This window comes from Hipposideros armiger, unplaced genomic scaffold (genome assembly GCF_001890085.2).
Source record: "Hipposideros armiger isolate ML-2016 unplaced genomic scaffold, ASM189008v1 scaffold_288, whole genome shotgun sequence".
Classification (NCBI taxonomy): Eukaryota; Metazoa; Chordata; class Mammalia; order Chiroptera; family Hipposideridae; genus Hipposideros; species Hipposideros armiger.
The window spans coordinates 946,268-961,166 of record NW_017731638.1 but is presented as its reverse complement, the minus strand read 5'-3'; the positions used below and the strand labels follow the sequence as shown (position 1 = coordinate 961,166).

The 14,899-nt window shown below is 36.2% G+C and overlaps 1 protein-coding gene across 3 annotated transcripts in view; it reads left to right on the top strand.

The window, feature by feature from the left end:
* The window catches only part of PKHD1 (PKHD1 ciliary IPT domain containing fibrocystin/polyductin), a 460,535-nt gene that overhangs the window by 391,883 nt on the left and 53,753 nt on the right, over positions 1-14,899 (top strand). For all 3 annotated transcript variants that reach the window (XM_019658751.1, XM_019658750.1, XM_019658752.1), the window contains one exon: positions 12,513-13,527. In XM_019658751.1, coding sequence (XP_019514296.1) covers positions 12,513-13,527 — 1,015 coding nt within the window. The remainder of the gene's footprint in view (positions 1-12,512; positions 13,528-14,899) is intronic.

Genomic DNA, 14,899 nt, shown 5'->3' with positions numbered 1-14,899 from the left:
ACTAGGAATAGAGAAATGTGTGTTCAAGTGGCTTTGTCAGTTAGTTAAAACAGAGACACTAGGAATCTATTGTGTAGGTAGTAGGCTCTCTATAAATTAAAATATCTGTTGATACGGATTATAATCCATACCTTCCAAAGTTTTAAGGTACGTTTTAACATATTATCACACAAGCAAAACACTTGATTGAATCATTTTAATACAGGCATACCTCAGAGATATTGCGGATTCGTTCCAGGCCACCACAATAAAACAAACTGTAATCTTTTTGCTGGAAGAGGATCTTGCCTTCAGTTTATAAAAACGCAACATTCATAAGGTACAATAAAGTGAAGCACAATAAAACAAGGTATGCCTGTAATTAATTGAAAAAAAGAAAAATAGAACAAAACATATACCTGGGCAAAGACCCATTAGTTGGTGATAGCTCTCTACTTTTATTCCCTAATCAGTGACATCTCCGTTAAACATGAGAATGTTCTAGAGACAATGATTATTCTACCATGACAAAATTACCACTTTAAAAAGATTGTAAATCTAAAAAACTATTTTCAAGGTACAGATGATATTTTTATTTAAAGTAATGCTGAACTTACACCTTAAATTATTGGTAATTGACTTAAAGGAATGTGCGACTATGGTTTTTTTTGTTGTTGTTTGGCATAATAGTGACAATAATAACAACAACATCACATTATGTCCCAAGCACTGTTCTGAGCCTTTCAAAATACATTTAATTGTCACAGCCACCTTATGAGCTTGATACTGTACCATCTTTCTTTCCACTTTGTGAAGGAGGAAACAGGCCCAGTAAAGTTAAGTTATGTGCCTAAGATCACACAAAGCAAGTAGCAGTAGTGGAGGCAGGCTTGGAGCCTACGCAGTTTGCACCGGAGTCCATGTACATAACCAGAGTCCATAGGAATGACCACTGTGCTGTAATACCCTCCAAGGCTAGGACAATGGGATTGGCACTGAGATGCCAGTGGAGGAGCAGAAAAATATGAGAACTTATAAAACAACCAAACTACATAACTGAGGAAAATCTACACTCATTCTGTGCTGATCTAAATTGACCACAAATTCATAAACATTGGCAATTTCATTCTACTGGGTCTAAGGAGATACAGGGAAAATGTTAACTTCCTTTCAGTAACTGGTGTGCAGATTTTATTTCTTGAATAAAGGAAATGAGATGTAAAAGGAAGCACTCATAAGCTTCAGGTTGCTTCCCACAGTAATCAGTGAGTGGGGTCATCATTGTCACCCCGCCTCCTTCTCACCTGAACTGTCCTCCTTGGCTTGTCTGCTTCCTTGGAAACCCTTTGCTGTACCTGAGTTCCCATGCATGACAGTCTTGCCTTGCAAAGAAGATTAATACAAAAATATCAGCCAAAGGTTTTGTATTCCCAGCCCAGATCTTTATCTCAGAATAAAAGGGGGACATTTATCTCGTGAGTCGTGGGCACCGAGGAGCTGGGAACATTTCCCTGGCAGGGAGACTTGGCAAAAATAGTCCTAGTGGATTTCAAGTTTATTTGACTAATTCTTTCACCACTTGTCAAATGAAACTACTTTTGTTTAGGTAACAAAACAAGCTGTTTCCTCTGCCATTTCTCCAGTGAGCAGTACAGGCACTTGTGGCAAACACACATTACTGCTAACTGTTATGATGTTTGCTGTCAAATTCATTTATTTATACAACTGCTGCAAAAAGCCTGAGGCTCATAAGCAGCCATGAAAGATTTCAGAGTCATGGTGTGGGGTCATGAGAGGGAAAAAAAAAGTCTCCACTGGTTATGAGAAAGGAACTGACACAGGAAATGGTCACATATGGCGCAGATTTATTGTGTCCGGGGCTTCCCATTCAAATCTCATTACAGCCACAGCTCAGAGCTGGGCAGGGCACAGTCACATTCATTTTAGTTTTGGCATCCAGCAGAATTACTGCTGCAGCTTCAAACTGAGGGCTGGAGAGGTGATAAGTTTATCATTCTGGGGAAACAGTGTACCCGAATTGTATTTGTAAGGGATGCTGTTGGCGGCCCCTACCTTGAATCTAAGCCATGAACATCACTTTTTTTTTCTTTTTTTTTAAGCTGACAATCAAGGTTTGCTAGCAAAAATGAAATAGGAGGGTGACAGAAAGGGTGGGGTAGGGATGGAGAATATTACAAAAGAAATAAAGGGAAAAGTTAAGATTAGTTGAAAAGGAAAACCATCTTGAATTTTGCAGGTTTATATTTATTTTTTTGATTAGTGGAAAAAATAGGTGTGCCGCTTACAGACACACATGTGCATGTGTGTGCACATACACATATGTATGTATGTATGTATTTCTTGCCCAAATTTTCTGAAAACAGAGATTTTATGTCCACGTTTTATCATTTTCTTCACCTGTAACCTGTTTCTTATGAATGCTTGCAACACTTAGGAACAGGTACTGTTTCAGATTTCAAGGCAAATATTATTAGTCTGAGATGAGGCTACTCAAAAAAGGTGAAAGGAGAGCATAAAGTATTTTTTAAAATATTCCTCCCTCTTTGTTTTTTTATTATGGCAAACGTAACAGCTTATATTTATTAGGACGTGTTTGTCCCCAACTCTGCACACACATCATCTCATTTATACTATTCTCAATCCTTTTTAAAAATGGGGTAACTGAGTCAAAGACAGGATAAATAACTCGCCTGTGGTTTTGCAGCTAGAAAGTGGTAGAGCCAGGGTTGCAATGCAAGTTTCTCTGATTTGAAAGCTTGATCTGTCACCCCCTAAGCTATACTTCCTGAACTTGCGTTTGCTTTGGCTGTTTTCAATGTAGTATTCAGAGAATAAAAATCATAATTGAGACCATACCCATTGATGTTTGCAAGTCAAATCATAATACAACAAAATGACAAAAATACAAAAACACTTTCTAAGCCACTTATTTCAAGAAAAATACAGATGATATATATCGAAATAATAGAAGTATACAAAATAGTCTTCTGGAACACATTTGAATGGACTTACTTCAATAAAAGTAAGGGTTTTTTTTAATTTAAAAAAGTAAAAAGGAAAAATGGTTGATTCAGGAGGATCTATTTGATACATATCTGACTCTACTGCCCATCTTCATTGTCATTCTATCACTTATTTTGATCTCCTGATCATTTTTTTCCCCTCAAAGTAACACTTTTATGAAAAGGGAACAAATGTTTCAAAATACCCAGAGAACACAGACAAAAACAGATTTTCACGTAAGGCCTTACAGGCATCCTTGTTTCACGTAATGGTTGGTTTTATGTGCTTTCCATTTTTCTCAGATTAGTTTAGAAATGTATTCCAAATTAATGGAATTCATTTGGCTACCATTGTTATCTTTCCAAGATATGACATAACTTGGAAAGTAGACCCAAGTACAAGAACTTCAGTGAGATTGTTCTGAAAGTGACAGATCCTATAAACAACTGTTGCTGAAGTCCATCAGCCCACATGCCTGCAGGTGTGTGCGTTCCTCATCCAGCAGCTTCCTGGTTCCGGGCAGTGTCTTCATTCCTTTAGGGCTGTCTTTACACTTGGTGATCTCTTTTCTATCCTCTCTTGACTCCCCAAAATTGGAAGCCACTTCCCCACACCAGCCACCAGCTTTTAGACTGCTGTCTTCCTCATTGAGGAGGACACCAGAAGAGACTGTTCCCCTGAGGGCCACTGCCTAGCCAATTATGAAACCCAACATGAAAATGCCTTAATTCTGAAGCTCCAGGATCTAAACTTTGAATACGTGTTGTACTTTTTCAATGAAATGACCTTTAAGTTTCTCGTTACATTTTCTTATCATACCACTATCTCTGTGTACAGGTATATGTGCAAGCATATGAGTATGTACTTATCTCTTTTATAATGACCAGAACTACCATACCGTGGTCATTCACTAGCCTTTAAAGACCTGTAATTCTAGACTCCAAATTAATGAGGTGGTGTTTCCTGTCATCTATTATCAAATCTATTACGCATGAGAACATCACTCTCAATTTACCTTTACCTTACAAATGTAACACATGCCCATTAGTTTTTAAGTTTTAAAAATAATTTTTAGCTAGAATTCTCTACTCTAAAAAAGGCAGACAGTTTTTCTCTATTATCTCTAGTATGAGCAAAATATATTTTCTTTAATACCTTTTTCCAAGATTTCAGTTACTCCCTTTGTGTATTTAGGAATATAGCTTTGAGATTTTGGAGTTTCAATACTCATGCCCTGAGGGTCTATGACAACATATATGAATGAGGATAAATCCAACCTGTCTTCACTTCATTTGATCTGTGGCCATTTATATTTGTTAAATTAGAAATAATGAGGTGTAAATGTTGTTTGACAGAAAAGAATTGTAAATCATTTCTTTTCATTTCTTGAAAATAAGAGAATGATTATATACTTTGTTTTTGTCAAAATCTCCTATACTTTACTGTACCATGAATTGTGAAATCATCACAAAATGGCTAAAAAAAATTATTGAGGGAAATGGTGGTGTTAACCTCGAGGAAAAAAAATCATTAATGTTGATGTATTTCATTCAATTTTAAACATATAAATTTTTCTCTTTTGTTGAAAAGGGGAAGATGGAAGGATTCCATGTGCCTTTGAGTCAAAACATTTATTTTAAAAATACTTTTTTTCTTTCCTTCGGATCCATCTTTCTAAATAAAGGATAGAAGTTGTTTCCTTTTTTTTCCTTTTCATTTTTTTTTTTCCTAGCAAAGAAGACCCCTTTGGCATATTTTCTTTTCAAACGTGAAATGAGGTGGAAAATCCTCATTTCACGACAGGAAGGACAAATATTGACACAAAGTTAATATGTGTTAGAACCCTGGAAGCAACCTGAGTATACATACACACACTCACACACATATGCACCTTCTTCCTCTTTCTCCTCCTCCACCAGACGATCCGAACTTGCCTTCTTTCTTGGTTTTTAGGCCTATGGTTTCCAATGTAGGGAAAGGTGGGCAGAGCATATTGTATGTCTAGGCTATTCCAGGATGTTCAGGTATACACAAAGCAAGTGCTCATGTGCACATATGCACATACAAATACAGCCTCTTAATCTAATTTCCCCCACTTAGAGAGAAGCTTCTGGACTGTATCACTGTTCTTGTCCACCTTGAGTGCAATAGCATATGGCAAGCCAATGCTCACTGGTCACTCAGCATTTATTAAGTCCTGTCCACTCTTGCCTTTTGGAGAGGAATGCCCTGGGGTGACTCGACGGCTGCCCCTGACAGGCTGTGTCACTTATCTATTCACATTGATTATGAAAGTCAGCTGTGGCCAGACCTTGCTTTTTTTTTTTTTCCCCCTTCTTCTCTCAACCCCTCTTACAAGCACCCCTGCCTGGATTTTCATGAGGAAATAATCAGATTAGGCCTTTCACGGTGAGTTCATATGGAGTTCTCTTTCTCCAGTGTGCTACTAACTGAATAAATGTGTCTAGTGGTAAATTGTAAATGACATTATGATTACCAAAGCCAGCATGGGTTTCATTTAAAAGTGATCAGAATTGCAGACCACAAAAATTGTGACTGGCAGATAAGGCCATGTAGAGAAGTAGGGAAAGGAAAGACAAAAACAAGTGAGAAAGATAATCATTACTCAAAACAAAACCTTCCCCAAATGAGAGAAGCAAGAAGGAACGAAATGCAGAGGAATAAAAGATGGGATGCTATTTAGACGGGAAACTAGGCTTCTGCCAGCTGTGGCAGGGGGAGTTACCTGTATGCATAGCCCTCTCTTAAGGAAATGTGTATTCTCCTCCACAGTTAATAACTACACCCAGTAAGCAGTTCTGGAACCTTAATGCATTGCTTCTGTGTGCTTTGTTTTTCTTCACATCAAAATTAAAATACTATAATTGATGAACTCTGAAGATGAAATAGGAAAATGAATGGTAAGATACTGATCAGCCACCCTGTCTGTTAGTCATTGGTAAATTCTGGAGAAATAAAAATACAATGTCTTATTTATGAACACCAGGATTCCAAATTTGTCAATAACAATAAATAATGTTATTTGCTGATAATCTTTAGGCTATTGCCTTTGTTAAATTTGTGGTTGTACATTTATACTTCTGGGATAGTATGCTAAAATATCAAAAAGGCCAAGTGGTAATACAAAAAAGCAAATGGAATCTCACCAAATATGTGATTAGACAAATAACCAAAAACTTTTGCATGAGTTCCTTTCAATACGTTGTATAGAGAGAAGTCCTGATTATTACAGCACCCCTTTCACAGTATTAATCATCACAGCTGACTGACTCTAGATCTAAATACAGTCCCAAAATGAAGGTATTTGGATTGCATTTTATTTTGCCAGAGGCATAGGTAGAAGTTTAGAAGTATGCTTTTCTCTTCCATCTCTCTTCCTCATTACTAAATAATTATACGAGTCAAAATTGCTGTGAGTCAATTTGTCTATCTATAAACTATGGGTAATTAAACTTGTCATTAAGTTTTAGGTAAAGGAGGTTAGGGAAGGAAGAATGGAGGGAAGGAACGAAGGAAGGGAGGTAGGAACAAAATTAGGGAAGCTGATAGCTATTAATCAAATACTAGCTGTTCAGTGCTGATTATTTCAGGGGTTATTGTTTGGTCATCCTGGACTGGTTGCTACCAATAATGGGCTGGCTTCTTAGACTGTTAACTGCAGATTGTGGGTCAGAGTTTTATTTTTATATATGGTCTGGTCTTTGTTTGTATTTGTATGTTCAGACTCTTACTGCTCAACTTGTCTTCATGGCCTCTCTAGAATACCTGGCACAGAGAAAATCCTAAATAAATGTTAGTTGGCGTTGTTATTTTTTTCAAGTATTTTTTTTTTTTTTACTTTCTACCTTACCACTTATTACCACTTACCACACAGTCATAGTATTGAAATCGTCATCACCATCAACTTTCAAAATCATGAACTCAAGTGTCCTACTTTATGACCATGATTCATGCCTTTCCAGCTGGCTTGTTCAAGGGCCCTTTCTTTCTTTGTGATATCAAGTCCATGACCACAGACCTTTCTTTGACATACATAAGCACCCCTTGCTTTATTTCCCTCCTTATGTACCTGAGGTGTGCTATGCTTCATTATAATTAGTTATTTGCAAATACCTGTGACCCTCTTGTCAGTAACAGGCAGAAACCCAACCTTCAGTGAGACCAGCCATTGTATTTGTCCATGCCATCTTATCAGGTATACCCAAGGCATTTATTCATCCACTTTCCATGACACAGGCTGACTTAGGTTTCAGGGAAGGTGAAGGTGAAGGTGATCAAGTTTAAGTTTCAGAGTCCTCACTTACATGGGCCACTTCCAAGACCCCAAAAGGAACCCATTAGCAATGTGTTTGCATGGCCCTATGTTTCTGTAAAATTTGCAAAATTGAGAGAGTTTAACTAAAATTTAAGATAATGCTCTCTTTACACTCTAAATTCTCATTCACTATAAGTACTATGAGGTTGAGTGACAATGGAGTAGCCACAAGCATTTTTAGGATCTAGCTAAGGGGACATTGAGGTGGACATACATTTGATGTAGGTTTAATAAAGTTTAGTTTTTATGGTTCACAATCACTTCTATATCCAGTTCTTACTAGCCACTCATGTCAACTCACCATGCTGTGACATGCAGGAGCCAGACACTAGTTTACACTGTGATACGAATGTATCCTGAGGCATGAAAAGAAAGTAAGAAGTGGAGGAGAAGTGGGGCTTCAAGCAACATTGTCATAAAAGTTATTATGTGCAAATTTATTCAAATATTATAGTTCATACATGAGAAAAACTTTCCAGGAAATTTGTCACATTTTCTAACAATTCCAAACATTTATGTATTTCCAATTAGGAGTTGTGAAGCTACAAGTAACACTTTTAAACTACCATGATAGTCAACAAATGTCAATCATCCAGGCTCAAGGGAAGACCAGATTACCGTTCTGTCCCCTCTACAAAAAATACTACATTGTTGTCATATAAAGCAGCTACACAAAAGTGTGCAGTAAAAGTATATGAAAACAGGTGTGTTGGGTAATTAATTAACAATATTACTTTTTTTTAGAGTTTATTATGCCTTGATGAGGTTTAAATTTATAATTGTGTTGTGATTTTTTTTTCTCATTTTAACTAATATTGACTCGTATTCCTAATTTTGAATTAACTATTTTGTATCTACTTTTATAGACAGGTTCCCAAACATTGCATAAGCACTAAAATCCAGAATGACTGGGTCCACCCCTCTTGCACAATGACAGTTTCATGCCATTTTCTCAATCTACAAACATTCCACCCATTCTCTCTCCCTCATCCCAAACCCTAACATATGCCCTCATACTTGACTTTTAGTTGATGACTTTACTTTGCCACACATGTCCCAGCAGCTAGGAGTGCCTTCAGTCTCCCAGCCACCTTCACCTGCACAACCACTTTCTGTCTGCCTTCCTGCTCCATGAGAGATGGAGTCTCTTGACCCATCAAATCCAACCTGCTTTTAAAGGGCTCTGGACCTTGCTCTCTCATAGCCATTCAACTTGTCATTCATCCAATATCAGTCTCTCCCTTTTTATGGGTTCTGTCTTATCTGCAGAAACTTCAGCTTGTGTCTAAATATAACAATCTGACTTTTTTCCACCTACATTTTATGACGCTCTGAATGATCATAGTTGTGCATTAGCTGCTTTTTACAATCTCATCTTGAGTGCCAGGCTGATTTACTTCAGTTAATTGTATTAACTATTAATTAATTTAAAAGAATCTACTTTTCAGCTCACAGAGGGCATGTCCTTTGTATAGAATCCTTGTCAAAACTCTGAGGTAGATATTCCTGCTAGAAGGAAGCATGTACTACCGGAAGAGACTATACAATTGTTTAGTGGAATTATTACTTTTTTTGCCTCTTTTAACTTCCTTTATAAAAGAAGGATTTTCTAGTTAACTATAACAATGTATCCACTATATAAATCATATTTTTCCCCAGTGGGAAAATGCTACCTGTATGCAGCTTTATCCCATTTACAAAGAAGTTGGGCTGTCCTCAATCATTATTCCCATACTACCATCAAAGAAACTTCAGCTCTGACTTCTGAGACACGTTGGGCTAGAGAAACCCCGGATAGCATTAAAATATAATTCATATGTATTTATTACAGATTTTGGTTTTATACAGTATTATTTCTAGGATAGCAACAATTGTAAAGAGTCTCTGATTTTAGAAAGAAAGTGTCCTGTTTGTTTTACATTTTGTCAGGAAGAGCTGAACCAAAGAAATAATTTAAATATTCTTTATACTTACATTGGATCAAATGGATATGTCCTCCATTTTATGGGGTATGGGAAGGAAGGTGTGGGGAGACTACTTTGAAATAACCAACATTTCTTGAAACTCTTTTTACTTAAATTAAGAGACACCAATTATTGACTTCATGAAGGTCATAGTGAGAGCTCGCTCAAGTGTGTGATCTCTGAGCAACAGCAGTTTGATGCCCGGCCCAAGATGAGCTGCCACTGAGCTGCCAACAGGTGGCAGGATGGCTCAGCTTAAAAATAATAATAATAAATAATGAAGGTCATAGTGGTAAATCTCCAACCAAATGGCTCAGGAATCAGAACATATATATGTGTTTCTTTCATACTAGGATGTTTAGACACAGAGTTCAAAACATAAAAAAGAAATACATTAGGAATAAAAACAATGCATGTAATTCACATTACTCTGAAATGGGGAAGGTAACTGGCTAAGTTTAAACAAGCACATAATTGACACATATTTGTAGCCATATGTGCTTGGCATTTAATCCCTAATCACATCACAGTTCTTAATAATAACAGAAAGACAACTCCTTCCTTATTCTTGAAGAGAGAGGTGATATAGCTATTAACAAAATCTTCTTACTATTAGCAGGTTAAGCATACACAGAGAACCCCAATAAATGTTTATTGAATTCCTTGCCTCAGTCAAGATAAAATATTGTGTCACAACAGAAGCTTGTTGTGGACAAATTAATTATGTGATTCAAGAACACAAGAAAATGTATACAGATGTAATTAGTCATCATTTCAATTTTATGGTCTCATATGAAATAGCTGAATTTTTCACAGTATTGAACTATCATATTAACATCAATTCAAGGAGCAATTCTCATAATAATTTTTTTGTTGTATACTCTATTATTATTGTTTTAATGGGTTAGTTCAAAATGCATTTAAACTCTAGAATAATAATCTTATAACTAGAGACTTGGCAAGAATAGATAAAAATGATTTGAAGAATAGGAATTTTGAAAAGCACATTACATGTCGACCAGCTAATACATATAGAGGAGCATCTCCTGTGTTCCTGGCCTTGAGAAATAACCCTTAAGGACACTGATCCCTGCTAAACTTAAGTAATTTATTAAAGTACGTATAATTAGTTCGTAGCAGAATGATTGAGAATCATATTAACTAAGAAAATAATTATTTTACTTAAGGACAGTTCCAAGAATTTAGCAATCTGTAGAGGTCACCTTAAAAGACATTTTATCTTCTGGGTGAGAAGCAGGAAGAACAAGTCAGAGATCTATAAAATTGGATGGACTGTGAATGATTTAATCAATGGTATCAACATGGCTGGGGAAAAAACGTGTACAAAGAAAGAGTGAGCTGTAGAGCTTAGAAAACGGAAGCTATTTCATCTGGAGTAGAAACTGGTGCATCAGGGTCTCAAAGCACAATTTTCTGGCTATTAAGATCATGCAATTAATTCCCTTTATACTGGTTCCTTGCTTTTGAAGATAATACTTGATTTAACATTAGCATCTCCATAGTAAAGGCCCATAGGGAGAAAACACGCTATGTAAAAGTGACCATTCTTTTACATTTAATAATTAAATCTCTGTTTAAATTAATAATTTGCTATTCAATTTAGTAAATTCAATTTCTTTAAGAGGCAGAGCAATTCAAATTTTCTGTTTTGTCTTGTGTCAGTTTTCAAGGAATTTGCCTTAATTCACCCAAGTTCTTGAATTGATTGGCATAAAGTTTCTTTGTAAGTCTCTTAACCTTTGGTCATAGGATTTGTAGCAATAATCCCTCTTTCATTCCTGAAATTGGTGATTTTTGCTTTTTTTACCTTGAGCAATCTAGAAGCATTATTCAATTTGTTAATATTTCCAAGAATAAAATTATAGCTTTGTTTACTTTCTCTGGTTGGTTTGTTTTCATACCATTGATTTCTGCTGTTATATTTGTTATGTCCTTTATTATTACTTAATTTGGTTTGGATTTACTCCTTTTCAAATATGTAAAGTACCATAAGGCATTGTTTTTAGACAATTCTTTGGAATGTAAGCATTTATATAAACTTTCTTCAAAGCACTGTTTTCACTACATTCCATAAATTTTGATATGCTAAAATGTTGTCATTCAGTTTGAAATATTTTACAATTCCCCTTGTGATTTTTACCACTGTTATTGTTGCTGTTGTTGTGAGGCATGAGTAAACCTTGTGCTCTAGTCCTGAAGCAACATTTTGGGAATAAATGTATTGATATCATAGGCAGCTTTGGCACAGATTTCTGATCAGATCATGGAGAAGGAAGGATGTAGGAGGAAGCTAGATCATGCTTAAATGTAGTACATGCTACCTTAGTAATGATTTGTTTTGTTCTGTTTTGTTTTGGTACCAATGTTTCGGTTGCTTTGATGAACTTGCACTAAGGAAAGTTAAAATATCTAGCAAACAATACAAAATAATTTTGCAAATATCAGTTTTAAATCAAAGGAACTCTCTCTTTGTTGGAAGATACAATATCCTTGTGGATTCAGAACAAGAACTACTCTAGGTTCATAGGCAGGAGGATTATTAGTAGTGGGAATAATGGGTAATGATGTTCCTTTAAATGTTTTCATTTAAATTATTGTCAACTCAGCCTCTATTTAATGCCAACAATCCCCAAATTATTACTTTCTTTCCCCCACCTCTTCTTGTATTTCTTTACTTTTCATTTAGAGAAAAAGAAAGAATGAAAAATTATATAGTCTGACATCAACACTCTTTCACAATCTGGTCACAATATATCTCTTCAATTTTAATATGTCTCTATAAGTTCTCTGTTCCAGCCCCCTTTTTCTACCTCTTTTCCCATTGACTTGAGTATTACCTCAATCTCTCCTATTCTTTTTCCACTACGGAGGCCTTAGAGATTATTCATTTTTTCTTAATTATTTTATTTATTCAACTATTTTTACACTTAGCTGTTATAACCATTATGAACTTTAAATAACACGTGCTATGTAACATATACATTTAGATTATATTAAATAGCTGTCATTTAGCATACATATTTTTTATATTTTGCCCAAGACTTTTTTGCATTCTCAGTATCTAGTACACCTAGATGTTCAATAAATGTTTCATGAGGTTATAGATGATGATGGAAGTGATGGATTGCAAATCATCTTTGAGAGATTGTGGTTCATATGTCAGTTGTTTATTTTCCTTTATTTTATAGGTACATTCAGAGAAGAACAGAAATGTACGTACCGATCCCTGATACCAGGCTACATCTGCAAGCAGACTGACCAAGTGATCGTCATTCTTGACAATGTTGATGTCACGTGGACAATGAGGAAGTTCTATCCTGTTGTATCTGTGACCGGTGGTTTTGTTGACACTTTTAGTAGTGTAAATGCCAGTACTTCCTGCTTTACTTCAGGATCTCTATCTACTTTCTATTCCATTTTACCTACAAGGGAAATCACCAAGGTCTGCTTTGTGGATCACACTCCTCAAGTTTTGCGTTTTTTTCTATTGGGGAACAAAAGTACATCCAAGCTTCTCTTGGCTGTATTCTACCATGAACTCCAGAGCCCCCATGTTTTTTTAGGGGAACGTTTCATTCCACCTACTCTGGTTCAATCAACTTCCTCACTGCTGGATGAGTCTATTGGTTCCAACTATTTCAGCATCATGGATAATCTCTTGTATGTTGTCCTACAAGGAGAGAAGCCCATTGAAATACACTCAAGTGTTTCCATTCATTTGGCCTTCACTGTGATGTTTTCAGTCCCAGAAAAAGGCTGGGAAATCACGATCCTCAAAAGACTAACTGACTTCCTGCAAATTAGCCAAGACCAGATCAGATTTATTCAAGACATGCCTGGCAATGAAGCAACATTAAAAGCCATTGCTGACCATAGAGCAAAGAGAAAGCGCAATTGCCCAACTGTGACTTGTGCCAGTCATTACAGAGTTGGCCAACGTAGACCTCTCATGATGGAAATAAGTTCATATAAGGTCCCACCACCCACCACCATGGAAACTATCTCAAAAGTAATGGTCACTGAAATTGGTGATCTGCCAACAGTAAGGAGAACTGGCCTGATTACATCCTTATCAACTAACAAATTACAGGGTTTGGCTCACCAGCTTATCACTGCTCAACAGACCGGAGTACTGGAGAATGTTCTGAATGTGACTATTGGGGGCTTACTGGTGACTCAGTCAAAGGGAGTCGATGGCTATGGGTAAGTACTAATTATAATAACATCCCAATTAGAACTGATTTCTTGGGTGTATATTGCAAATGTCAATACGTATATTGAATCATATAGCCTGTATGCTTCTTAAGAATACATTTGTAGTCCTAAATTCTCAATGTTAAAATTCCTTATTAAATCTATATTTTTCATGATTATTCTATTTCCTGGATAGTTGAAGACATTATGTGTTTGGTACCTTAAAGTGGAAAGCATGTAGGAAGAGATTTTCCTAAAGCAACTTATTTTCAATTCATTTGCTCTTTCATTTATTCATGTAATGAATTTAAGCAGTGGGTTAGATTCTAGGGTTGCTGAGGTGAAACACTTATGAACAAAAATATTACCTATCACAATTCCATAGAGCTATGAGCTAAAACTTGAATACTGAGAGGCTAATAATAATTCTACCTGTAGGAACTGGGGAAGTTACTTATATTTAGGAAAACTTTGGAGGGATGACCAGGAGTTTACTAGGCTAAAACAGTGACAGTGGTTGGGTTTTATTTAACCCAGGATTATAAAGCTCTGAAAGGATACATTTGTCAAATTGTATGAGGCAGGAACATCACTGCTGCCAACTATGTTTACAGCACAGACCTGTGTAGGACCTGTAATATCCTTTGTTCTATGTTATTCTGACTCTATAAGCTTGTATTTTGAAGTTCTCCACTGGGTTTCTGTTTAATACACATTTTAGAAGTAGATTTACCTGAATGTTCCCCTGAAGTATATACAGTACACATTAAGAAAAGGCCAGTGTAAATCACTCTTAATTTTATAGACTATGTTAGCCAAGGGATGAACTGACTAGCCCAAATTCATCTAAGGCATCTGCCATGAAGTCAAGACTGTTAGGGGCCGGCCAAGTGGCTCAGTTGGTTAAGAGCTCGCTCAAGAGTTTGAGCTCTGAGCAACAGCGGTTCGATGCTCGGCCCAAGCTGAGCAGCCGCTGAGCTGCCAACAGGTAGCAGGATGGCTCAGCTAAAAAAAAAAATAAAAAAAAAAAATGTTAGAGTCCCAAGCTCTAATTATTAGTGGATACAAAAGAATAAAAAATGATGCCCAGACTGAGAGACAATATGAACTTGTCATAATGCTCAGGAAACACATATAAAACTAACCACCTCAGAAATGCATGCTGCTTGGGTGTAGAGGGCTCGAGATGGGCAAACATAGATAGTCCCTATAAATTTGTCACCGCTACTGGAAAAATAAGATAAACCCATGCATAGTTTGAGATAATATTGGGTCCCTGAAATAGGTAAAATTATGTAGATTCTGAGCTATATTACTCCATGAAATTTTAGAGCATTCATATTCTTTTTGATTATTATGTTGTTATTGCTTTTTCATCTTA